Source organism: Trichomycterus rosablanca, chromosome 10, assembly GCF_030014385.1.
Source record: "Trichomycterus rosablanca isolate fTriRos1 chromosome 10, fTriRos1.hap1, whole genome shotgun sequence".
In the NCBI taxonomy this organism is placed as follows: Eukaryota; Metazoa; Chordata; class Actinopteri; order Siluriformes; family Trichomycteridae; genus Trichomycterus; species Trichomycterus rosablanca.
Window position 1 is genome coordinate 38,082,845 of NC_085997.1, and position 27,524 is coordinate 38,110,368.

At 42.5% G+C, this 27,524-nt stretch overlaps 1 protein-coding gene across 1 annotated transcript; it reads left to right on the forward strand.

The window, feature by feature from the left end:
* The first annotated feature begins 220 nt into the window (after positions 1-220).
* Positions 221-27,524, forward strand: avl9 (AVL9 homolog (S. cerevisiase)). The gene is made up of 15 exons (XM_063004015.1): positions 221-403; positions 4,156-4,273; positions 7,496-7,581; positions 7,820-7,891; positions 11,218-11,307; positions 15,618-15,684; positions 17,236-17,276; positions 18,491-18,599; positions 20,270-20,700; positions 22,304-22,438; positions 22,527-22,746; positions 24,523-24,640; positions 24,738-24,791; positions 26,228-26,316; positions 27,176-27,524. Exons 1-15 carry the CDS (start codon positions 320-322, stop codon positions 27,289-27,291), a joined length of 1,830 nt encoding a protein of 609 aa, XP_062860085.1. The 5' UTR covers positions 221-319; the 3' UTR covers positions 27,292-27,524.

A 27,524-nucleotide genomic window follows, 5' to 3' on the forward strand; every position in this document is an offset into this window, starting at 1 on the left:
CAGTTTCGATCCCCATCTCATGTTGGGAAGTAAGAGAGGAAGTGAAAAAGTCCGCGGTGGTGGTTTATTCCTGGAGCCACGACAGTTCTGACCAGGATAAAGTGATAAACGATGAAAGATGCTCCAATGAATCCGATTTTTATATTTTGTTGCTATTGGAAACCGTGTTGAAATGACGGGGACGTTTAGTGACGTCACGATGTGGCAGGCGAAAGCGGAAGTTTGTGTGTAAATGTGTCAGTAGCAGATGATCTAAACTGAACGCATCGTTTTATTTTGTTGTGTTTTAGTAATCAGAGGATAAACTAGAGTATTTAGAATGGAGATCGAGGGTAAGGAGGGGTGTAAAGGAGCGGTGCTGCACATCGTGGTGGTCGCTTTCCATCATAAGAGAGGCTGTCAGGTGAGCTAATGCTAACATGCTAACTTGCTGTACAGAACATAAACAACAGCTGGAGGTGTAACATTGTAAACTATATATGCTTTAAATATCAACAGAACATGGTGTATAAAGAACTATAATGTCTATAATATTAACTATGTGCTATTGCTTCCTCATTTCCTTATTGATCAGGATTAGTGCTGGTGACTTCTCTGTTCTCTTCACTCAGCTGGAAAGTCTAGGAAGCTCTGTACAGATGATAAAACAAGCAATTATTCATTCCTCCTCCCAAAAACCGTGGGTTCTAAAGATCAGATGTAATCCAAGAACCTTCAAATAAGAAGTTAGAACTTTTATCCAAAGTGACTAAATATATTTTAAGCAATGGATGGTTAAGAACCTTGTTTAAGGGTCCAGCTGTGGAATTCTGGCAGTGTTGGGGTTAGAACCAGTGACCTTCCAATTAATATTCCATTACTTGTCTTTTCAAGGGCAGTTGTAGCCTAGTGGTTAAGATACTGGACTAGTAATTGAAAGGTCGCTGGTTCAAAACCCCCACCACTGTCAGGTTGTCACTGTTGGGCCCTTAAACAAGGCCCTTAACTAACTTCTCAATTGCTTAGACTCAGACGAACTTTATTGTCATTCATTATACACAAGTGTACGCAGAACGCAGAAGTTTCGTTGCAATTGGCTGGCACGGAATTTTAAAAAGTAGGCGACAAAAAGCGTTGATGCATAGTATCACAGGATTAAGATGTGAAAGTATATCAAATGAAATATACAGCAGCACAGATTTTAACTATAAAGTATGTGATGTAAGTGGCAGCACAGAATTAAAATAAAAGTAGCCGGAATTAAATCTAAAGGTATATATATATATATATATATGTACATAAAATAGCATGGAATAAAATGTAAAGGCATATGAATATAAGTGCACCTGTAGAGTTAAAAATTGTTCATATCTATTGTAGAGGTAGATAAATGAATCCACAGAATGGCATGGTGTCCAGTATTTAACCTTGAAATTGTCCAAAAGTGTAACGAGTTCAGCAGTCTGATGGCCAGGGGGAAAAGACTGTTACAGAACCTGGTGGTCCTGCACCGAATGCTCCGGAACCTTTTTCCAGAGGCCAGCAGGGAAAACAGTCCACAGTGAGGATGTGAGGGGTCACTGATGATGTTATTAGCTCGGGATATGCAGCGCACTGATACTGTTACACTACTGTCTGCTAAATGCCAAAAATGTAAATGTAAAAATGTGGGTTCTAAGATCAGATATAATTCAAGAACCTTCCAATAAGAAGTTAGAACTTTTATCCAAAGTGACTAGATATATTTTAAGCAATGGATGGTTAAGAACCTTGTTTAAGGGTCCAGCTGTGGAATTCTGGCAGTGTTGGGGTTAGAACCAGTGACCTTCCAATTAATATTCCATTACTTGTCTTTTCTAGGGTAGTTGTAGCCTAGTAGTTAAGATACTGGACTAGTAATTGAAAGGTCGCTGGTTCAAGCCCCACCGCTGTCAGGTTGTCACTGTTGGGCCCTTAAACAAGGCCCTTAACCCTCAATTGCTTAGACACTATACTGTCACAGTACTGTAGGTCACTTTGGGTAAAAGTGTCTCTTAAATGCCAAAAATGTAATAAATTGGGTTCTAAGATCAGATATAATCCAAGAACCTCCCATAAGAAGTTAGAACTTTTATCCAAAGTGACTAAATATATTTTAAGCAATGGATGGTTAAGAACCTTGTTTAAGGGTCCAGCTGTGGAATTCTGGCAGTGTTGGGGTTAGAACCAGTGACCTTCCAATTAATATTCCATTACTTGTCTTTTCTAGGGTAGTTGTAGCCTAGTAGTTAAGATACTGGACTAGTAATTGAAAGGTCGCTGGTTCAAGCCCCACCGCTGTCAGGTTGTCACTGTTGGGCCCTTAAACAAGGCCCTTAACCCTCAATTGCTTAGACACTATACTGTCACAGTACTGTAGGTCACTTTGGGTAAAAGTGTCTCTTAAATGCCAAAAATGTAATAAATTGGGTTCTAAGATCAGATATAATCCAAGAACCTCCCATAAGAAGTTAGAACTTTTATCCAAAGTGACTAAATATATTTTAAGCAATGGATGGTTGAGAACCTTGTTTAAGGGTCAAACAGTGGAATTTTGGCAGTGTTGGGGTTCGAACCAGTGACCTTCCAATTAATATTTCATTACCTAAAACACTGAACTACTACTGCCCAACATGGATGCACTAAACACGGTACAGAAAGGTTTACCCTCACTTGCTTGTATTATATTTGGACAATATTACTATTTAATATTATTTATTAGTGTTTAACGTCATGTTTTATAAATTAAATAATTCATTAGTGGTGTATAAAGTACTATAATGTCACTAAACTATGTGCAATAGCTTCCTCATTTCCTTATTGATCAGGATTAGTGTTGGTGACTTCTCTGTTCTCTGGACTTGGAAAGTTTAGGGAGCTTAATTCAGAAAAAAACAAGAACCTTAGAACCTTGGGTTCTAAGATCAGATATAGTCCAAGAACCACCCAGTTAGAAGTTAGAACATTTTCTCATTAAACAGCCTTGTTTAAGGGTCCAACTGTGGAATTCTGCCATTGGTGGGGTTAGAACCAGTGACCTTTCAATAAATATTCCATTACTTGTCTTTTCAAGGGCAGTTGTAGCCTAGTGGTTAAGATACTGGACTAGTAATTGAAAGGTCGCTGGTTCAAGCCCCACCGCTGTCAGGTTGTCACTGTTGGGCCCTTAAACAAGGCCCTTAACCCTCAATTCTGGGTTCTAAGATCAGATATAATCCAAGAACCTCCCAATAAGAAGTTAGAGCTTTTATCCAAAGTGACAAAATATATTTTAAGCAATGGATGGTTAAGAACCTTGTTTAAGGGTCCAACAGTGGAATTTTGGCAGTGTTGGGAGTCGAACCAGTGACCTTCCAATAAATATCCCATTACCTTAAACACTGAGCTACTACTGCCCAACATGGATGCCCTCATTTGCTTGTATTGTATTTGGTCAATATTACTATTTACTATTATTTATTAGGGTTTTAACGTCATGTTTTACACACTTTGGTTACATTCATGACAGGACCGGTAGTCACGGACGATTTTGTATCTCCAGTTCATCTCACTTGAACGTCTTTGGACTGTGGGAGGAAACCGGAGCTTCCGGAGGAAACCCACGCAGACACGCGCTCTGTTGATGGCCAGATCTTGGGTAACGATTTTGGAAAATGCCCACAATTAAGATGTTTGGCATGATAGAATTTGCTTGCTGAGGGTCAGCAGGTTAGCAGGCCAGTATTAGCTTGCTGTCAGGATCAGCTGACACTCACAGTTGATCACAAGCCACACCAGTTGCTAACAGGTTTACCAGACTGATTCTATACAGTCAACTACATCCAGTTCCGTATCAATTAAAACGTCGTCACCCAACATCCTGGCTTTACCTTACAGATGCTCTTTTGACTGAATAACAACAAACGACCACAGACACACACTTCCAAAAGAGTGGAGGCTGTTGTAGCTGCAAAGGGAGGGGCTTTACAGATGTCTTAAGGTTTTGGACTGGAATGTGGAACAAGCTCATGTTAAGGGTCCGAAAATGCTTATTCACAAACCGCTACATGTTTAATGCTTATTAAATAATTCAGAAGGTCCGCTGTAATAAGAGTGTACTTCTGTGTGTGTGTGTGTGTGTGTGTGTGTGTGTGTGTGTGTGTGTGTGTGTGTGTGTAGGTGGAGTTCTCTTACCCTCCTATCAGTGATGAAGGCCATGACAGTAATGTGTTACCTCATGAGTGGAAGTACCTGCCGTTCCTCGCTTTACCAGACGGAGCGCACAATTATCAGGAAGGTAAAACACAAATCCACGCTCTACTGTAGATTAATAATCATATATAACGTTATTAATTATTCATTCTCTACTCTTAACTGCTCCAAAACTCAAAAAGAAAACGTTTAAGTGGTTAAAATGATTTGGATGAAAGCAGGGACTTACAAAGTGCTTCTAGTTTAAAAAAATGGGATGGGGGGAGCGGGGGGGGGGGGGGGGGGGGGGGGGGTCTGTAGTCCATACTTTTGTCAGCTTTACTTACGTAAGAGAATGCTGTGATGAGTCTCATCTTTCTACCCATCGTTAGCAATGAAATGAAAATAATCAGTGAGTCAGAATTAGAATCGATGTAAGATTAGTATCCTGGCCAGTATAGGATCATTTTACAACCCGGAATCAGAAAAAGTTGGGACAGTATGGGAAATGCAGATTAAATAAAAACACATTTTTTCTTACATTTACTTTGACTTTTATTTGATGTCAGACAGGATGAATCTGAGATATTTCATCTTTTATCTGCTCAACTTCATTTCATTTATTAATAAACATCCATTCCTGCATTTCAGACCTGCGACACATTCCAAAAAAAGTTGGGACGGGGCTAGTAATGAGGTGAAAAAACTAAATAATGATGTGATTCCAAACAGGCGATTGTAATCATGGTTTGGTACAAAAGCAGCATGCAGGAAAGGCTGAAGAGGGTACGGGTACTGGACTGGCCTGCCTGCAGTCCTGACCTGCCCCCAGTAGAGAATTTTGAAAGGAAAAAAGTGACAACGACGACCCCGCGCTGTGTTTGCAGGAAGAACGAGACAAAATAAAAGCTGAAACACTAAATCACTCGGTCTCCTCGGTGCCAAAACCTCTTTTAAGTGTGATGAAAAGGAACGGCAACATTACAAAGCGGTAAATGCTTTACCGTCCCAACTTTGTTTGGAATGTGTTGCAGGCCTGAAATGCAGGAATGGATGTTTATTAATAAATGAAATGAAGTTGAGCGGATAAACATCTCAGGTTCATGTAAGGAACTCCATGCTGTCCCAACTTTTTCTGATTTGGGGTTGTAGGATTCTAATCAGGTCGGTATCAGACCAATATCAGGTCAGTATAGGATAAGGTTTGTAAAAGACAAGTTCAGGACCAGTGTAGGATCAGTATACGTAAGGTCCTACCTAAGTCACAGCCGTGAAATGAGCCGTTTCCTGTGTAATGTGCAATCTGCGGTAAAATTCAAAACGTAAGGTTTGTGTTTAGTGATTTAACGTTTTTTTATTCGTGTAGCGTATGAAATATGAGCCGTCCTAGCAATCATACAGTAATTACGTTGGTGTAACAGACTGTGGTGTCGTGTGCTGACAATATTTGATGTGTGTGTTTACTAGGGGTGTAACGATACACTCTGCTCACGATTCGATTTTCTCACGATTTTTTCTGAAGTGTAAACAGTGCAAAACAATGCACATTTTCTTGTACATTTTTAAGCAAAAATTAAGCAATTTAAAGGTAATTACCAAGAACAGAGTACTTTACTGTAACCTACTAACAGGTTTACCAAATTTAAAATTACTTATCGCCATCTTAAATAGAAAATCAAAGTAATCAAACATGCTCATTGAGCTGAGCTGAGCTGAGTCTTTAAACTGATTTTTTTTGTTGTTTAAACTAATTTATTACCAAATTACATGTATAATGAAATACTAATGTAAAAAACATTTTATTAAATGTTTATTATTTAAATGGCTTTATTTATATACTTAACTTGGAACAGAGTGCCACAACAATAAATTATAAAATACAATAAAGACCCATCTCAATTAGACAAAAAGGTCTGATTGTGTATATTATTTGTAAATTTGCATCTACAGTGGAACAACACAACATCAACGAAGCATCACTCAACAAAATATGAATGAAAATGTGCAAAACAAAAAGCAGCATCCAGGTGACAGTATTTGTAAGTATTTAGTGAAGATTGGCATTCAGAAAAACCAAGGAGCTCATCTTTAAGGGGTTGATCTTGTTTCTCCTTTCTGTTATGATCTGCCCTGTTTTAGAAAAGATTCTCTCTGAGGGGACAGATGTTGCTACAATACACAGTGACATGTACAGTATAAGATGTGGGTAGACTGAACACTTGGTCTCCCACCACTAAGTGGGTCTGAACTGTTTCCTGTCACTCATTTTCCTCACCTCTCCAGCGTGTAATGTCTGGCTATGTAAAGCGCTCTGTAAAACTTTTTTGTGTAAAACTACGCTCTGTAAATCAAGTTCTCTCTCGTCTGTAACCCCTCCCCTCCTGCTCAGTGTAAATCACGTGCGGCTTTAACAGAAAAAATACCGGGAAAAAAACGCGAATCGGCTCCCAATGAGGAGCCGGATCCCGTCGTTACACAGAGCCGACTCTTAGAGCCGAATTGTTTGCGACCGACCCATCACTAATAAATTACAGAACGCACGTGCAATCGCGAAGATGTCCACGATGCACATTGCTACATTTTTGCATCGCGATGCATCGTGAAACGAATGTGTTTAGGTATTGAGGCATTTTGTCCCTTTGTGGATTCCATAATCAATGTAAAAGTGTACTTCTCTACACACGTGATCATCTCTGTAGTCTGTGCTGCGCCTCAAAAGAACAAACCAGTAAAGTTTTCTGCTCCCGATAGTTTGTCTATGTACAGTTTCTTTCTTTCTTTATAAACTCAGCAACTCTGAAGACGCTCGGTTACACTCGCAATCGCTTCAGTCAAAACGTCCAACATGTTGAAGTGTAAAGCGGGTAACTCAGTTTGGAAAACTCCCAACCAATTGGGGGGTCTGGGGGTGGTGAAAAAGACGTCTTTCAACTATTATTGTGTATTGTAGCTTCTGTTAATTCTATCATTTAATTTATAAGTGGAATTTAATGACCGACGTGAAATGTGACACTTTTCTTTAAAAAATTGTGAAAAACGAGGTCTGTGAAATTAAGCACATTTTCCTGTGAATTTAGTAGGACCCTAGTTATAGTATAAATATAGGATCTTTTACAGTTCTTCAGTGTTAGCCACATGGAATTATGGTGCAGCCGGAAGCATCCCAAACCCATGAGGGGGTGAGACCATGGTCCCCTGCTGTAGTTCATCTTATTACCGATACTGTTATTTTTTTCATGCATGACTTATTTCTTAGATAAAAGTCACTCTCACGATGGTGAGAAACGATCCACCTGAACTTGATTGTTTTTGTTTAATGTATTTGCAGACACGGTTTATTTCCACCTGCCGCCTCTGAGCGAGGAGTTGAAGTGTGTGTACGGCGTCTCCTGTTACAGACAGATCGAATCCAAGGTCTGCGCACTACACACGGTTCTAATATCATACAGAAACTGTAAACATGTGGAGAAAAACTATTATTACCTATTAGTTTTTGGACGGGTGCAATGTGGGGGTGGTGCAAGCAGCAGAGGAATTGTAATAGGGAGTTAAAGATGTCTAAATTGGGAGGAAATGGGGTCACAATTATTAACAAAGAATTCGAATGTTTCGATCCGGTTCTCTGGTAGACGCCCGTCTCTTCTTTTCTCAGGCCCTGAAGGTGAGACAGGCGGACGTGACCAGAGAGACGGTGCAGAAGAGTGTGTGTGTGCTCAGCAGGGTGGTGAGTGTCGGTCTAATCTCAAATAAAAGTCAGATTTCAGAAGTCTTCACACCCCTCGTCATTGTAACTGTATTGTAAGGTGTTGGTGAGGTCTAATCAGGTCAGTATCAGACCAATATAAGGTCAGTACAGGATTATTTTAGGATTCTGACCAGGTCAGTATAGGATTATAGTGGTTAAGGTACTGGACTAGTAGTTGAAGTTGTAGCCTAGTGGTTAAGGTACTGGACTAGTAGTTGAAGTTGTAGCCTAGTGGTTAAGGTACTGGACTAGTAGTTGAAGTTGTAGCCTAGTGGTTAAGGTACTGGACTAGTAGTTGAAGTTGTAGCCTAGTGGTTAAGGTACTGGACTAGTAGTTGAAGTTGTAGCCTAGTGGTTAAGGTACTGGACTAGTAGTTGAAGTTGTAGCCTAGTGGTTAAGGTAATGGACTAGTAGTCGAAGTTGTAGCCTAGTGGTTAAGGTACTGGACTAGTAGTCGAAGTTGTAGCCTAGTGGTTAAGGTACTGGACTAGTAGTCGAAGTTGTAGCCTAGTGGTTAAGGTACTGGACTAGTAGTCGAAGTTGTAGCCTAGTGGTTAAGGTACTGGACTAGCAGTCAAAGTTGTAGCCTAGTGGTTAAGGTACTGGACTAGTAGTCGAAGTTGTAGCCTAGTGGTTAAGGTACTGGACTAGTAGTCGAAGTTGTAGCCTAGTGGTTAAGGTACTGGACTAGTAGTTGAAGTTGTAGCCTAGTGGTTAAGGTAATGGACTAGTAGTCGAAGTTGTAGCCTAGTGGTTAAGGTACTGGACTAGTAGTCGAAGTTGTAGCCTAGTGGTTAAGGTACTGGACTAGTAGTCGAAGTTGTAGCCTAGTGGTTAAGGTACTGGACTAGCAGTCAAAGTTGTAGCCTAGTGGTTAAGGTACTGGACTAGTAGTCGAAGTTTTAACCTAGTGGTTAAGGTACTGGACAAGTAGTTTAAGTTGTAACCTAGTGGTTAAGGTACTGGACTAGTAGTTTAAGTTGTAACCTAGTGGTTAAGGTACTGGACTAGTAGTTTAAGTTGTAACCTAGTGGTTAAGGTACTGGACTAGTAGTTTAAGTTGTAGCCTAGTGGTTAAGGTACTGGACTAGCAGTCAAAGTTGTAGCCTAGTGGTTAAGGTACTGGACTAGTAGTCGAAGTTTTAACCTAGTGGTTAAGGTACTGGACTAGTAGTTTGAGTTGTAACCTAGTGGTTAAGGTACTGGACTAGTAGTTGAAGTTGTAGCCTAGTGGTTAAGGTACTGGACTAGTAGTTTAAGTTGTAGCCTAGTGGTTAAGGTACTGGACTAGTAGTTTAAGTTGTAACCTAGTGGTTAAGGTACTGGACTAGTAGTTGAAGTTGTAGCCTAGTGGTTAAGGTACTGGACTAGCAGTCAAAGTTGTAGCCTAGTGGTTAAGGTACTGGACTAGTAGTCGAAGTTTTAACCTAGTGGTTAAGGTACTGGACTAGTAGTTTAAGTTGTAACCTAGTGGTTAAAGAACTGGACTAGTAATTGAAGTTGTAACCTAGTGGTTAAGGAACTGGACTAGTAATTGAAGTTGTAACCTAGTGGTTAAGGAACTGGACTAGTAATTGAAGTTGTAACCTAGTGGTTAAGGTACTGGACTAGTAATTGAAGTTGTAACCTAGTGGTTAAGGAACTGGACTAGTAGTTGAAGTTGTAACCTAGTGGTTAAGGTACTGGACTAGTAATTGAAGTTGTAACCTAGTGGTTAAGGTACTGGACCAGTAGTCGAAGTTGTAGCCTAGTGGTTAAGGTACTGGACTAGCAGTCGAAGTTGTAACCTAGTGGTTAAGGTACTGGACTAGTAGTCGAAGTTGTAGCCTAGTGGTTAAGGTACTGGACTAGTAGTCAACGTTGTAGCCTAGTGGTTAAGGTACTGGACTAGTAGTTGAAGTTGTAGCCTAGTGGTTAAGGTACTGAACTAGCAGTCAAAGTTGTAGCCTAGTGGTTAAGGTACTGGACTAGTAGTTGAAGTTGTAGCCTAGTGGTTAAGGTACTGGACTAGTAGTTTAAGTTGTAACCTAGTGGTTAAGGTACTGGACTAGTAGTTTAAGTTGTTACCTAATGGTTAAGGTACTGGGCTAGTAGTTTAAGTTGTAACCTAGTGGTTAAGGTACTGGACTAGTAGTCGAAGTTGTAGCCTAGTGGTTAAGGTACTGGACTAGTAGTTTAAGTTGTAACCTAGTGGTTAAGGTACTGGACTAGTAGTTGTAACCCAGTGGTTAAGGTACTGGGCTAGTAGTTGAAGTTGTAATACTGGACTAGTAGTTGAAGTTGTAACCTAGTGGTTAAGGTACTGGACTAGCAGTCGAGGTTGTAACCTAATGGTTAAGGTACTGGACTAGTAGTCGAAGTTGTAATCTAGTGGTTAAGGTACTGGACTAGCAGTCGAAGTTTTAACCTAGTGGTTAAGGTACTGGACTAGCAGTCGAAGTTGTAGCCTAGTGGTTAAGGTACTGGACTAGTAGTTGAAGTTGTAGCCTAGTGGTTAAGGTACTGAACTAGCAGTCAAAGTTGTAGCCTAGTGGTTAAGGTACTGGACTAGTAGTCGAAGTTGTAGCCTAGTGGTTAAGGTACTGGACTAGTAGTTTAAGTTGTAACCTAGTGGTTAAGGTACTGGACTAGTAGTTTAAGTTGTTACCTAATGGTTAAGGTACTGGGCTAGTAGTTTAAGTTGTAACCTAGTGGTTAAGGTACTGGACTAGTAGTCGAAGTTGTAGCCTAGTGGTTAAGGTACTGGACTAGTAGTTTAAGTTGTAACCTAGTGGTTAAGGTACTGGACTAGTAGTTGTAACCCAGTGGTTAAGGTACTGGGCTAGTAGTTGAAGTTGTAATACTGGACTAGTAGTTGAAGTTGTAACCTAGTGGTTAAGGTACTGGACTAGCAGTCGAGGTTGTAACCTAATGGTTAAGGTACTGGACTAGTAGTCGAAGTTGTAATCTAGTGGTTAAGGTACTGGACTAGCAGTCGAAGTTTTAACCTAGTGGTTAAGGTACTGGACTAGCAGTCGAAGTTGTAACCTAGTGGTTAAGGACTGTGGACCTCACCATCAGTATGTTCATGTGACCGTACAACCACTAGGCTACAACTGCCCATATAAACTAAGTCTAAAGTAAGAACGCACTAGAAAGCTAATTGAGTAGAACAGTTACTGAGACATTAAATGTTTGGCTCCTCTAACCGTAACACCGGTGCAATACTGTAACGAAGCTTTGATGTTGATATTGTTTACATGTATGAATATAGCGTGTGGTTTGGAACACAACCCATGACCCTACATTTTGTTTCTGTGATTAGCCGCTGTACGGCCTGATCGCGGCAAAGCTGCAGCTGATCACGCACGCTTACTTCGAGGAGAAGGACTTCTCTCAGATATCCATCCTAAAGGTAAACACATCCTCCCTGAATCTGAATTAGGTCTCAGTCACTGATAAATGGGATTAAATTCCCATTATACAACAGTTAGTTCCGACCTTACAATCTGATTGGTTGAGAAGCGTTCTAACCGTGCTGATATTGGTGATAACAGCACGGCCTTTTCACACCACAACTGTATTACTCCGCTGACGCGTTGCCATTAACGACAGACTTTATCCCCGATCGCGTTTTAAATCCGTTATCTGATATACAATCTAGTGCACTGTGTAGGGAACATAAATCAATTGTCTAATTCACTGTCTAGTGCACTAAGTAGGGAACATATATCCATTATCTGATACACAATCTAGTGCACTATGTAGGGAACATAGCCAATTGTCTGATTCACTATCTAGTGAATCCCTCAGGCCGGAGATACAGAAGTGTGAAATGCAGGACAACAAGACTAAAGATCTCTTTCTTTCCCACAGCTATCAGACTCTTAAACAGCTGAGCTGATTATTCATAGACACTATCACACTTGCACACAATACTTGCACTATACCACATATGACTGTTTACAGGTCTACATACAGCTGCACATGTACAGTGTATCACAAAAGTGAGTACACCCCTCACATTTCTGCAAATATTTTATTATATCTTTTCATGGGACAACACTATAGACATGAAACTTGGATATAACTTAGAGTAGTCAGTGTACAACTTGTATAGCAGTGTAGATTTACTGTCTTCTGAAAATAACTCAACACACAGCCATTAATGTCTAAATGGCTGGCAACATAAGTGAGTACACCCCACAGTGAACATGTCCAAATTGTGCCCAAAGTGTCAATATTTTGTGAGACCACCATTATTATCCAGCACTGCCTTAACCCTCCTGGGCATGGAATTCACCAGAGCTGCACAGGTTGCTACTGGAATCCTCTTCCACTCCTCCATGATGACATCACGGAGCTGGTGGATGTTAGACACCTTGAACTCCTCCACCTTCCACTTGAGGATGCGCCACAGGTGCTCAATTGGGTTTAGTCCATCACCTTTACCTTCAGCTTCCTCAGCAAGGCAGTTGTCATCTTGGAGGTTGTGTTTGGGGTCGTTATCCTGTTGGAAAACTGCCATGAGGCCCAGTTTTCGAAGGGAGGGGATCATGCTCTGTTTCAGAATGTCACAGTACATGTTGGAATTCATGTTTCCCTCAATGAACTGCAGCTCCCCAGTGCCAGCAACACTCATGCAGCCCAAGACCATGATGCTACCACCACCATGCTTGACTGTAGGCAAGATACAGTTGTCTTGGTACTTCTCACCAGGGCGCCGCCACACATGCTGGACACCATCTGAGCCAAACAAGTTTATCTTGGTCTCGTCAGACCACAGGGCATTCCAGTAATCCATGTTCTTGGACTGCTTGTCTTCAGCAAACTGTTTGCTGGCTTTTTTTGTGCGTCAGCTTCCTTCTGGGATGACGACCATGCAGACCGAGTTGATGCAGTGTGCGGCGTATGGTCTGAGCACTGACAGGCTGACCTCCCACGTCTTCAACCTCTGCAGCAATGCTGGCAGCACTCATGTGTCTATTTTTTAAAGCCAACCTCTGGATATGACGCCGAACACGTGGACTCAACTTCTTTGGTCGACCCTGGCGAAGCCTGTTCCGAGTGGAACCTGTCCTGGAAAACCGCTGTATGACCTTGGCCACCATGCTGTAGCTCAGTTTCAGGGTGTTAGCAATCTTCTTATAGCCCAGGCCATCTTTGTGGAGAGCAACAATTCTATTTTTCACATCCTCAGAGAGTTCTTTGCCATGAGGTGCCATGTTGAATATCCAGTGGCCAGTATGAGAGAATTGTACCCAAAACACCAAATTTAACAGCCCTGCTCCCCATTTACACCTGGGACCTTGACACATGACACCAGGGAGGGACAACGACACATTTGGGCACAATTTGGACATGTTCACTGTGGGGTGTACTCACTTATGTTGCCAGCTATTTAGACATTAATGGCTGTGTGTTGAGTTATTTTCAGAAGACAGTAAATCTACACTGCTATACAAGCTGTACACTGACTACTCTAAGTTATATCCAAGTTTCATTTCTATAGTGTTGTCCCATGAAAAGATATAATGAAATATTTACAGAAATGTGAGGGGTGTACTCACTATTGTGATACACTGTATGTTTACACTACTGTCTTTACATTTTGCACATGTAACTATATTGTCTGATTGCAATATATCTGCTCTTTTCTTGCACAATGTACATAACTTATACTCAGCGTGTTTTTTTTACTATATCTAACTTTTATTTCTTAATTTGATTTTATTTTATTATTATCTTTGTACTTTGTTACATCATGTGTGGACAGCAAAATATGAATTTCATTGTACAGGGAAACACGTTTCCTACTGTACATATGACAATAAAGCTTTGAAATTTAGTGCACTATGTAGGGAACATAAATCCGTGATCTGATACACAATCTAGTGCACTATGTAGGGAACATTAATGTGTTTGTAACGCTTAATAGCCCAGTTAGCAGCTCCTAAAAGTTCTGTTATCACCCATAATCCTTTATTGTGTGCGAGAGTTTTTTTATTTCTTTTTTTTCCCTTCGGAGGTTCTTGCCTTTTTCTTCTCGTTCTTCTTACCTCCCTGAAATGAATTTTTGCAACTTGGGATTTGCTTTGTAGTGTTAAACTATATGTTTTTTTTAGCCTACTGTGTTAAGGCAGGGTAGGAATTTTTACCATTGCATAGCAGCAACTCATTCGTTGTGGAACTACTTTTTGGAGGAAGGTATTGTCAATATTAAATCATATTTATTATGAAATTCAGGGCGTCTTTGATTTATTTTCTTTCTTTATTTTGTAAAAACTGTTGTATAAAAGCAATAGAACACCATTGGAGTCACTTCCATTTTTAACAGAAAGAACACAGAGAAAATTAAAAATAGGAAATGAATGGATCAGGGGAACAATGAAAATATGGACAGTGGTGCGAAAGAAGTTAAAATTATCCAATTCCATTTGTAGAGCCACTAAAATAGCAATAAACCCAGATTTTGTACCATCCACTATGGATGCAGGATACAAAATGTGGGCAAACAATGGGTTAATATACATTGCACAACTGTTCAGTGGGCAAAACATGAAGTCATATGAACAACTTGGACAAGAATTTGAACTACCAACTCACAACTTTTATAAATACCTAAGACAAAAAAAAGTAAGACATTACCTCCAGAAACAGGGAATGGGAGAATATTTGCCAAGAATCATCAAAAATAGAGGAATTATTAATGACATATGCAGAAGAAGAGACTAAAAAAGGAATAATATTTAAACTGTATAAAGCATTACAGGCGGACTCTGAAGATAATAATATAGAGGTTAAAGAAAAATGGGAGTTAGAGGCAAATATTATAGTAACAGATGACGAATGGGAGGAAACATTCATAGCAGGCCATAAACGAACTAATAGTCCAACATGGAGGGAATTTGACTGGAAAATAAAAATGAGATACTTCAATACACCTTCTGTTACATCAAAATATAGTAATACATCTGAGCTATGTTGGAGGAACTGTGGACAAGTGGGGGACTTGACTCATACATTTTGGGACTGCCCTAAATTATCGGAATTTTGGAAAAAGAGTTCTAAAAGAGATTATTCAAATTTTAGGAATCAGATTTGCATTAGACCCTGCACTATATATACTAGGTATACCACCTGACAATGTGACTGACGGGGACATGATATATTTATTAAGAATTTTGCTTCTGGTAGCAAAGAAAGCGATTACAGTGTGTTGGTTAAAACCTCAACCACCCAGCATTGTACAGTGGAGAGATATGGTTAAAAAGGTTTTTATTATGGAGAGAATTACAGCAAGATTACAGCTAAGATCAGATTCGTTTAACAAAAAATGGTTACCAATAATGCTTGAAATGCAAGAACTGTAACTACCTCTTCTTTATTTATTTTATTTATGTTTTTACCACTTTTGTTTTTTCTTCTTTGTGATTATGAATGCATCTCATACATGTTGGAAATTTGTATGTATTGTTCTGTGATGAATAATAAAAAAATCAGTTCAAAAAAATAAAAGCAATAGAACACTTGAGGTCGTGTGTTATCGCGAATAACATCACGGATGTAATGATCTACGGCACTCGCCTTCGGCCGTGATGTTATTCGCGATAACACACTCCCTCTCGTGTTCTATTGCTTAATTATTATTATTATTATTATTATTATTATTATTATTATTATTAAGGACCGCAGCAGTCACTGATTGTTTCTCTCCGTGTGCAGGAGCTGTACGATCACATGAACGGCTCGTTACGATTCACAACGCTGGAGGGATCTCAGCTCTATCTGGGTAAATTAATCTCTTCTCCATCTACAGCAGGGGTTCCAACATTTTTTGCCCGCTAATGGCATTTTAGAGGCTCGAAGCATCTTTGTAAATCCACAAACAGCAAAACAACCTCGAAATCTGTTACCACCACCACCAGGATTGACAGAAGGTCTCACAGATCGGGATCGGGGGATCGGGATCGGGGCCGATCGAGGCATTTTTAACTGACCGGAAATCGGCTTTACTAATGCCGATCATAACCCGATCTTTTGTTTTACGTCAGCATGTCCGCTGTGTGGAAATACTTTAAACTGGAAAGTGAAACGAGTCCAACAGCGGTGTAATGTCTGCAGTGTGAGCGTTTCACGAGGCGGTGGGAGCAGAGCTGCGTTCATTACTGTAGAATTTTACTGTTTATATGAGTGTGTGAGTCGAGGATCACTCCGGTTTACAAAACAATCACTTTTAATCCCAGTATGAAAACTTCAGGACCATAACATACAGCTTTTACCAGTTTACGTGTTACAAGACTGAACGACGTCTCAGTATCAAGCTCTCCGATTGGCTTAGTTATGTAACCGAGCGTCGTAGTGATGCACTCGCTTAATAAAGAAATAAATACACGCTATATTCACTAATTGTCGGGAGCAAAACACTTTATTAACTTCTTCTGTTCCGAATAGCGGACAGCTTGAGCCGAGCACGCTATCCCATGCACTATGGAAGCCCCAAAGGGTCAAAACACACTCACTTTGCGTAGACCCGTCCATCAAACCATCGTCACAATACAAGCACTTTAACAACTGGCTTTCCTTCATAACAAAAGAGTGACTTTCCATTTTATTTTGGTATTCAGGTTTTACTGTAATGCTGTTAAGTAACTTATTTGTTTTTTTATATTCAAGTTAAGCTGCTACACCACTTGTGAGTGGAGATTTTTGTTCATTTTTAGTCACTGCATTAAACAGAATTATGTTCTTTGAATATAAAGTTCAAAGTGAAACTGTAATTATCTCACTTCATTTTTACTACAATGCTGCACTAGGTTTGTTTACTTTTATTTTGTAAAAGAACATTAAGCAATAGTTTGGATGCAGGCAGATGCAATTTTTTTCCTACAGCACTGCAGAGCTATTCAGGTGTTAAACATGTACACTGGATTAATCTGAATAACTGTAATGTACCTGAAGTGTGCACTGTGTGAACAGTATTATCTAGTTCTTATCTAGACAATATCTAGAAAATACAAGTATCGGTTTGAGAATCGGTATCGGATCGGGATCAAAATTAAAGATCGGGATCGGGAACAAGAAAACGTGATCGGGACATCCCTGACAGAAGGTGCAGCATTGTTGTGTTTAAATAGCTAATCCTTTTACTTACAAACATACTTGGCAAGTAATTGTAAATCCCTCTTCCATGGCATACACTGTATGGTTAAAAATATGTGAACATCAAGGCGGGGGGCAACCCATGTAAATGCCCATGGTTTTGAAAAAGGTCTTATATTGGTTTAATCCTCTGTTTTGCCATTTACTCATAAACCACTCTGTTCTTTGTCTATGTTTGCAGGATTATCAGCGCGGGATTTAATACTGCACTTTAAACACAAGGTAACGATCTGATTATGCTTTTATTATGTCTAAATGTTAGTGATGTTTGTCCTGCTACAGTGATTTTATTTATCCTGGTTTTACTGCTTAGATGGTCTTAAAAATTACGTTTAAAACTACACTAGAGCCGCTCAGGTGGCGCAGCGGTAAAAGACACGCGCTGCAACCAGAGCTGGATTTCGAAGGAGCGTCGTTTCGAATCCAGCTCTGCCTTCACGGTCGAGGCTGGGCGGCTATGGACAACGATTGGCCTGTTGTCCGGGTGGGGGGCGGGACTCGAGACCGTAGGGGATGCTCTCTCAGGAACGGGGCGGTCGCGCCCTCTGCTGGCTGGTTGGTGTGTGATCCTCCGTGCACGGTACTCTGCCACGCTACACTCGTCAAGTGTGGGTGATAAGACGGTCGATTGGCTGTGCACGTTTCGGAGGAGGCTTGGAACGGCCTCGTCAGCCCCAATCAGGAGCAGGAATCCGCACTAATGAGAGGATGATAGATGGGACGAAATTGGACGTGCTAAATTTATAATAAAATAAAATTAAAAAAATAAAATTAAAATTAAAACTACACTAGAAGGCCAAAAGTGATTTAGTTTGGGTGATTTAGCCACACCCATTGCTAAAATAAATAAAAAGTTAATTAAATGAAGTAAACTCTCATTCCTGTTTAGCATGAATTTTTTTTAGGGTAAATTGAAATTTCCTTTAACTGAATGGGCACAGATTCCCACAGACACACTTCCACATCTTGTGGAAAGCCTTCCTAGAAGAATGGAGGCTGTTATAGCCGCAAAAGACGGAAGCTACCTTACTGTATATTAATGTCCATGGTTGTGGAATAGGATGCAAGTGTCCACATACTTTTGGCAAAATAAAACTCATTGAAATCCCAAGTCTTGCCATTAGATAAACATACCTCACACCATACACGTGTAGACAGTGGATTTTTATTTAGATGTTAATTCAGCAAATAGAATCTCAGCTCTGCTACCGGTCGGCTGGGCGCCCCCTAGACAAAATTGGCCGGTAGTCTGCTGGGTGGGAAAACACAGGACTGAAAAGTGGGCGGGGTCTTTGATGCTGTGTAGGGGCGAATCAGAAGGGGTCGTTGGATTGCGCATGCGTCAGAGAAAGCATGTGTCAGGCAAATAGTCTCGGTCTCAGACGTGATCTCGGTCCCCAGCAGCGATAAACTCATTGTTCTTTTTCGCATTTCAGGTTCTGATCCTGTTCAAACTGATCCTGCTGGAGAAGAAGGTTCTGTTCTACACCTCTCCTGTCAACAGATTGGTTGGAACCCTGATGACCGTCCTGTCACTGTTCCCCGGTGAGAACCACCATCCCATCAGATACGTAAACTTTACTGGGAAGCACTTCCACAAAATTTTAGACTGTGTCTGTGTCAGAAAGGAATTTGTCAAATCAGACTCTGGTGTTGGACAAGAAGGCCTGGCTCGCGATCTATCTCGAGTTTGAGTCTCGGGTTCGGGGTTTTGGTGGTGCCGTGAGCCCAGATGGGCTCTGGCTGTGTCTAAATAAGGGAAAGAAAAGTTCAGTGGGGTTGACGTCAGGGCTCGGTGCAGGCTGCTCAAAATTAGGGATGCACCGATCCAACTTTTTCAGTTCCGATACCGATCCGATACATATACTTTGCATATCGGCCGATACCCGATACCGATCCGATACCATTGTTGAATTAATAAACCGTATACTTTATCATGTGGGAAGTTTGCGAAGTTTGCAAAACAAAATATAATTAACACAGATATAAATGTACTGAACTGCTATTTATCTGTCAATAAAATAATAAACAGGCATCTTAATATTTCAGTGTTATTGTCACTCAACGAGTGAGCATCCGACGCTGCCTTGGTGACCAAATCAATCCCAGCATTCATTGCAGAAATTAAACATAGCTGAAAGGGCTGGAGAAACGAATGGAGTTATTATCAAACGTAAATAAAATTACAGATTTTTAACCTGTATAAACTTGTACCGAGTGTTTTTATTTGCAAGTTCGAGCTTGTCAGGAAATGTAACCGTTATCGGTACATGAAGGGAAATGTTATATTGACGTTAGCGTTAGCGCTGTGCTACCTCAGTTCATTGTTTTTAATGGCAAGATGCTAAATGCGAAACCCGATGGAAGTAGCGCGTTCGAATAACCTGATTTATGAGTTGATGACTTATTAGAATCCTCTCTACTGAGGCAGCCGCTTATGTAGGCAGTAAGGCAGCGAGGCGGCTCACTAGGTTTTCGAACACACCCAAAATGTGGCTGCTGACAATGAGAAAAACAGTAGTAGCTTAAATAAACTTATCCGTAAATATTTAGTGCAAACAGTAATTCAAAATAAAATATAGCAGCTAAACATGAGTAATAAACATGTTGCCATCGAACTTGTTAGCATAGCGAGCGTGAAATACCTCCATGCAGCTGACTCTTCGGCTCGCTCCATGTTGCTCTTTTTGTTTGTGTTATACGCCGTACGTCAGCAGCGCGTCCTGTATGGGCTCAGCACGCGTCGCAAACGAACTAAAGTGAACGTATCGGACCCATGGATCGGCCTGATTATCCGATATCCGATCCATCTCATTTTGGTAATATCGGGACCGATGTCCGATCTTAATATCGGATCGGTGCATCCCTACTCAAAATGCTCCACACCAAACTTATCAAACCGTATGTTTATGGACGTCGCATTATACACAGCGGCACAGTGTATAAAAAGGAACCGGCCCTTTATTTAGGGGTAATTCAGGGTGGATATTTGTCACCTCTGGAGCCAAGAGGGTCACAGCCCAACAGTATGCATGGCAGAGCCGGTATTTGAACCCACAACCTTCTAGTTGGTAACTCTCAGCTCCATACACTAGGCTACCACTGGAAGCATATAATGCATTTTAAATAACTGTTAGTAGTGGTGTCCACATACTTTTGGTGTATCGTGTACATAGTCCTGATACAAAATGCTCCACTTAATGTGTTTTATGTAGGAATGATCGAGCACGGCCTGGCTGACTCCTCCCACTACCGTCCCAAAAGCAGCCAATCAGATAGCCCGGACATCATTCAGAGCCCCGACGTCTCGGAGAACGCCGAAGTCTTCAGCGCTGATCCTAGACCCCAAACCGACCCCACGCCGGACCCTCGGCGCCTCGCCCAGTCCGACCAGAGCTCTCCTGATTGGCTGGACAGCGAGTGGGAGAGTCTGGACCCGAGTGTGCTGGAGGAGGAGGAGGAGGAGGAGGGAGGAGGAAGAGCGAAGGAGGAGGGCGCTCCCATCACCATTCAGCCCAAATCCACAACGGCTCAGACACACACAGACACACACGCGAAGAGCGACACACACGGCACACACCCGCACACACACACGTCCCTGCAGGAGGTGGATCAGTTCGGCCTGCCGCCCGCCGTCTTCACCAAGGTACACACACGCGCGCACACACACATACACACACACACACACACACACACACACACACTGACTTAAAATCAATTCAGTTTGATTTTAATCCTGACAATATGTTGCCAGAAGTATGGAGACACCCACCCAACCTTACCTAACACTACCTAACCCTACCCTACTCCTACCCCAACACTACCCCAATCATACCCTACCTCAACCCTACCATACTCTACCCTACTCCTACCCCAATCATACCCTACCTCAACCCTACCATACCCTACCCTACCTAACCCTACCATACTCTACCCTACCCCAACCCTACCATACCCTACCCTACCTTACTTTACCTCAACCTTACCTAACCCTACCCCAATCATACCCTACCTCAACCCTACCATACCCTACCCTACCCCAACCCTACCTAACCCTACCATACTCTACCCTACCCCAACCCTACCATACCCTACCCTACCTTACTTTACCTCAACCTTACCTAACCCTACCCCAATCATACCCTACCTCAACCCTACCATACCCTACCCTACCCCAACCCTACCTAACCCTACCATACCCTACCCTACCCCAACCCTACCATACCCTACCATACCTTACTTTACCTCAACCTTACCTAACCCTACCCCAATCATACCCTACCTCAACCCTTACCCTACCTAACCATACCTTACTTTACCTCAACCTTACCTAACCCTACCCCAATCATACCCTACCTCAACCCTTACCCTACCTAACCCTACCCCACCCTTATCCTACCTAACCCTACCCCAACCTTACCCATACCCTACCATACCCTACCTTACTTTACCTCAACCTTACCTAACCCTACCCTACCCCTACCCCAATCATACCCTACCTCAACCTTACCTACCTTACTTTACCTCAACCCTACCTAACCCTACCATACCCCTACCCCAATCATACCCTACCTCAACTCTTACCCTACCTAACCCTACCATACTCTACCCTACCTTACTTTACCTCAACCCTATCTTACCCCAACACTACCTAACCCTACCCTACCTTACTTTACCTCAACACTACCTAACCCTACCCTACCTTACCCCCAACACTACCCCAACACTACCCCAACCCTATATTACCCCTACCCTTACCCTACCCAACCCTACCTTAACCAACCCTACCCTAACCATATTGAACACCTTTGCTTAGATTCCCAAAGAATCCTTCAAAAAAATCTAGAAGGAGGCTGTTATAGCTTCAGAGGAGAAACAACTCCACATTAATGCTCATAGTTTTAGGATTGGATGGACTCCTAAACTATGTCTAAACTATGATTAATAAGCTTTTGGACAGCTGATTGCACTGCCCACAGTCAAGCAAGCAGTACACTGGCATGGTGTCAGAGGTTTAATTGTAAATTTAATTGTAAGTTTTTTTGCTATATACAGTACCCCCCTGCTCCTGCAGCTAATTTATAACATGTATGTAGGGGATTACTTTTGGACATTTATTATGGTGTTATGGTGTCATTCCGACCAAAGAAAAGTCAATCAGTCATAGTTAATCATGATCCCAGTTTATTAAACAAAGAAACATGTATCAGTAAAATCCTGCATGGTATGTGCTCTACGTGTGTGTTTAGGGTTACCTGTGTTTGCCGTATATGGCCCTTCAGCAACATCACCTGCTCTGTGATGTCAGAGTTCGGGGCTTTGTTGCCGGGGCAACCAACATCCTGTTTCGTCAGCAGAAACACCTGAGTGACGCCATTGTGGATGTGAGTGACATTTACTGTAATTACACGAATATAAGCACAAGCAGAAATGACTGTTAGAGCAGCACATTTACTGTACAGCTGTGTTCAGGTGGAGGACGCCATGATCCACATTGCTGACCCAGAGCTACGACGCGTCCTCAGTCTGACCACGGCCGACCTGCGTTTCTGCGACTTCCTGTTGAAGAGCGTGTCTGATAACACCGAGGACGTGTTCCTGGACGGGACCGGCTGGGAGGGGGGGGACGAGTGGATCAGGGCTCAGTTCACCCTCTACATACACACGCTGTTTGCATCGACACTGCATGAAGGTACACACACACACACACACACACACACGCGTGAATATCAAATATCATGTTCTGTGGACATTTGACCAGGAACTTTTCCATACGTTTGGACCCAACAATACTGTACCTACTGCCAAGCATGTATTGCAGAAAATGGGCTCATGAGGTTGGGTGTTTCAACAGGACATGGTCAAAAGTTTGTGGACACCCGACCATGAGCTTATTGGACATCCTGTTCCAAAACCAAGACCTGGCTTGCAGTTGATGTTCCAATTCATCCCACTGACATGTGTCTGACCGTTGACATTTAAGGCATTTAGCAGACGCTTTTATCCAAAGCGACTTACAGTACTGTGACAGTGTCCAGTCTAAGCAGTTGAGGATTAAGGGCCTTGCTCAAGGGCCCAACAGTGTCAAGCTGTAAGTAGTGGGGTTTGAACCAGCAACCTTCTGCTTACTAGTCCAGTACAACTGACCGTGTCTGTATGGACTGTCCTAAGTGCACAAGGTTTGCCAAAATATCTGATCCCAATAATTATAGGTGGTGTCCACATACTTTTGGCCATGTACACTATATTGCCGAAAGTATTCACTCACCCATCGAAATCATTGAATTCAGGTGTTCCAATCACTTCCATGGCCACAGGTGTATAAAACCGAGCACCTCGGCATGCAGACTGCTTCTACCGTGATGCCACCTGTGCAACAAGTCCAGTGGTGAAATTTCCTCACTATTAAATATTCCACAGTCGACTGTCAGTGGTGGTATAACAAAGTTGAAGTGATTGGGAACGACAGCAACTCAGCCACCGAGTGTTACCACGTAAAATGACAGGGCGGGTCAGCGGATGCTGAGGAACATAGTGCACAGAGGTCACCAACTTTCTGCAGAGTCGATCACTACAGACCTCCAACCTTCATGTGGCCTTCAGATGAGCTCAGGAACAGCGTGTAGAGCTTCATGGAACGGGTTTCCATGGCCGAGCAGCTGCATCCAAGCCTCACATCACCAAGCGCAATGCAAAGCGTCGGATGCGGTGGTGTAAAGCACGCCGCCACTGGACTCTAGAGCGGTGGAGACGTGTTCTCTGGAGTGACGAATCACGCTTCTCCACCTGGCGATCCGATGGACGAGTCTGGGTTTGGCGGTTGCCGGGGGAACGGTACCTGTCTGACTGTATTGTGCCGAGTGTAAAGTGTGGTGGAGGGGGGATCATGGTGTGGGGGTGTTTTTCAGGAGTCGGGCTCGGCCCCTTAGTTCCAGTGAAAGGAACTCTTAATGCTTCAGCACACCAAGAGATTTTGGACAATTTCATGCTCCCGACTTTGTGGGAACAGTTTGGGGATTGCCCCTTCCTGTTCCAACATGACTGCGCACCAGTGCACAAAGCACAAGGTCCATAAAGACGTGGATGAGCCAGTTTGGTGTGGAAGAACTTGACCGGCCTGCACCTGATAGAACACATTTGGGATGAATTAGAGCGGAGACTGCGAGCCAGGTCTTCTCGTCCAACATCAGTATCTGACCTCACAAATGCGCTTCTGGAAGAATGGTCAGAAATCCCCATAAACACACTCCTAAACCCTGTGGAAAGCCTTCCCAAATGATTTGAAGCTGTTATAGCTGCAAAGGGTGGCGACATCATATTAAACCCTATGGATTAAGAATGGGAGTCACTCAAGTTCATATGCGAGCGAATACGTTTGGCCGTGTACGTCGTGTACATGTAGACGATCTGTGTTAATAATCAGACCAGACTGACTCTGGGGTTTGTTATGCTTTGTTTCATGTAACAGACAGTGAGAAGCTGCTGGCCGATTACAGCCCCGCCTTCATCTCCGCCTGGAAAATCACCCACAACTACAGAGTGTGGTCCAGCACGCACCAGCAGGCCATGACCAAGATCACTCCAGGGTGAGAACGAGGGGCACGTCCCAAATCACCGTACAGAACGTATCGCAATGAGTCTGGATTTCTGTACCAGTTCAAATTCATCTTTATTTCTTTGCAGCCACCCGTTCCAGGGTCAGTACAGCGTAGCGGACATGAAACTGCGCCTCTCACAGTGAGTCTTTCAGACCTCTTTCTTTTATTTAAACACACAGTGAGCAGACGCTTTTATCCAAAGCCACCTACAGTACTGTGACAGTATACTGGTACCTTGTAGCTCAACATCTATTGGTTCTATATCAATTTCCAGGTATCAATGTTCCATGGTCTCGTGGACTTACGACAACGACCAGGCATAACATTATGAGCACTGACAGGTGAAGTGAATAACACTCTTCATCACGGCACCTGTTAGTGGGGGGGTATATTACGCAGCGAGTGAACATTTTATCCTCAAAGTTGATGTTGGAAGCAGGAACAATGGACGAACGTGAGGATCTGAGCGACAAATCGTGACGGCTAGACGACTGGGTCAGTGCATCTCCAAAACTGCAGCTCTTGTGGGGTGTGTCCCGGTCTGCAGTGGTCAGTAGCTATCAAAAGTGGTCCAAGGAAGGAACAGTGGTAAACCGGCGACAGGGTCATGGACGGCCAAGGCTCATTGATGCACCGAAGAGCTACTGTTTCTCAAACTACTGAAGAAGTTCATGCTGGTTCTGATAGAAAGGTGTCAGAATACACAGAGCAGGAAAAGGGGGACCAACACAATATTAGAAAGGTGGTCATAAAGTTATGCCTGATCGGTGTATATTTCAGGCTCATGTAAAATAATGAGGTTGTTTTTGACACTTATACACTGAAAATAACACAAATATAATATAAAAACACTGAAATACAATTAAAAACAGTTAAAAATGAATAAAAATACAATAAAAGCTTCACTTTAGCTTTAGTTCTTTGTTGTTGGAATACTGTATTCTGTTCAGTACCGGCGCATTCACATGAGAAATGACTGCTGTGCCGTTATTTCCTATGAAGTGTGACGGCGGTGCACAAAACTTAGGGCGACTTATTGTAGTAAAACAGCGAGTGAGGAATGTGATTAGTGGAGGAACTTATGAGCAGTAATAATGAAGAGAAGTTTAGTGCTCCTGTCTCCTTCTTTTACTACATTAAACCACGTTAAGCTTTATTTTCAACCAGAAGCGTTTTAGACTCTGGGAGAAGCTGATTCTGATTCTCACCATTTCTCAGAAGCTGGAGCTGTAACACAAGTTTAAAAGTGAAACAGGGAGGAGAATCCAGATAAACACAGAAACACGTGGAGCTTCAGACTGCAGATTCGTCTCATATTCGAGCGCTGAACAAAGCGGCTGTTCATTGTTAATTTGAAATTAAATACATAAATGTTTAAAAAACAAACTGAACACGTTGAGTTTAAGGGAGCAAATTTCTCGACGAAGGGCGTCGAGTTTCAGAGATTTTGAGTTTAGGGGACGTCGAGTTACAAGGTACAACTGTACCAATGTACATCAAGTGCCCTGCTCAAGCTCAGCTTAGTGAAGAGGTGGGTATTTGGTGTATCATCTTCTGTTATGTCTGTGTGTCCAGTTCGGTGCAGAACAGTGAGAGAGGGAAGAGACTGGGCAGTGCCGTGATGAGCACCAGCAGGACTGTGGTACAGACTGGTAAAGCTGTGGGTAAGTATCAGTCTGATCAGCCATAACATTAAAACCACCTCCTTGTTTCTACACTCACTGTCCATTTTATCAGCTCCACTTACCATATAGAAGCACTTTGTAGTTCTACAATTACTGACTGTAGTCCATCTGTTTCTCTGCATGCTTTGTTAGCTCCTTTCATGCTGTTCTTCAATGGTCAGGACCCCCACAGGACCCCCACAGAGCAGGTATTATTTAGGTGCTGGATCATTCTCAGCACTGCAGTGACACTGACATGGTGGTGGTGTGTTAGTGTGTGTTGTGCTGGTATGAGTGGATCAGACACAGCAGCGCTGCTGGAGTTTTTAAACACCGTGTCCACTCACTGTCCACTCTATTAGACTCTCCTACCTAGTCGGTCCACCTTGTAGATGTAAAGTCAGAGACGATCGCTCATCTATTGCTGCTGTTTGAGTCGGTCATCTTCTAGACCTTCATCAGTGGTCACAGGACGCTGCCCACGGGGCGCTGTCGGCTGGATATTTTTGTTCTGTGGATGATTCTCAGTCCAGCAGTGACGGTGAGGTGTTTAAAACCTCCATCATACCAGCACAACACACACTAACACACCACCACCATGTCAGTGTCACTGCAGTGCTGAGAATGATCCAGCACCTAAATAATACCTGGTCCTGTGGGGGTCCTGTGGGGGTCCTGACCATTGAAGAACAGGGTGAAAGGGGGCTAACAAAGCGTGCAGAGAAACAGATGGACTACAGTCAGTAATTGTAGAACTAAAAGTGCTTCTATATGGTAAGTGGAGCTGATAAAATGGACAGTGAGTGTAGGTGGTTTTAATGTTATGGCTGACCGGTGTACGTTCTCCTTCTCGTTTCAGGTCAGTCTGTGGGCGGAGCCTTGAACAGCGCCAAGTCGGTGATGTCATCATGGTTCTCTACCATCTCTCAGCCGGCGCTGGTGTCCAACCCTCAGTCCACAGCGGCCGAGCAGTGATCGTCGTCCCGTCCGCGATCGTCCTCTTACCTGTAGATCACACACACACTACAGTCCGGTGTAGAGTGAGTCACACTTTACACTCCGACCAATCAGCATTCAGCCCCGCCCCGCCCCGCCCCGATCCGGGTGTGCTCACCTGAAATCAGCATCCTTCGGTTTCCTTTCGTTGTGTAATATATAGACGTATAGAAATATATCAGATATATTAAATATGATTCTGCTGTCCAGTG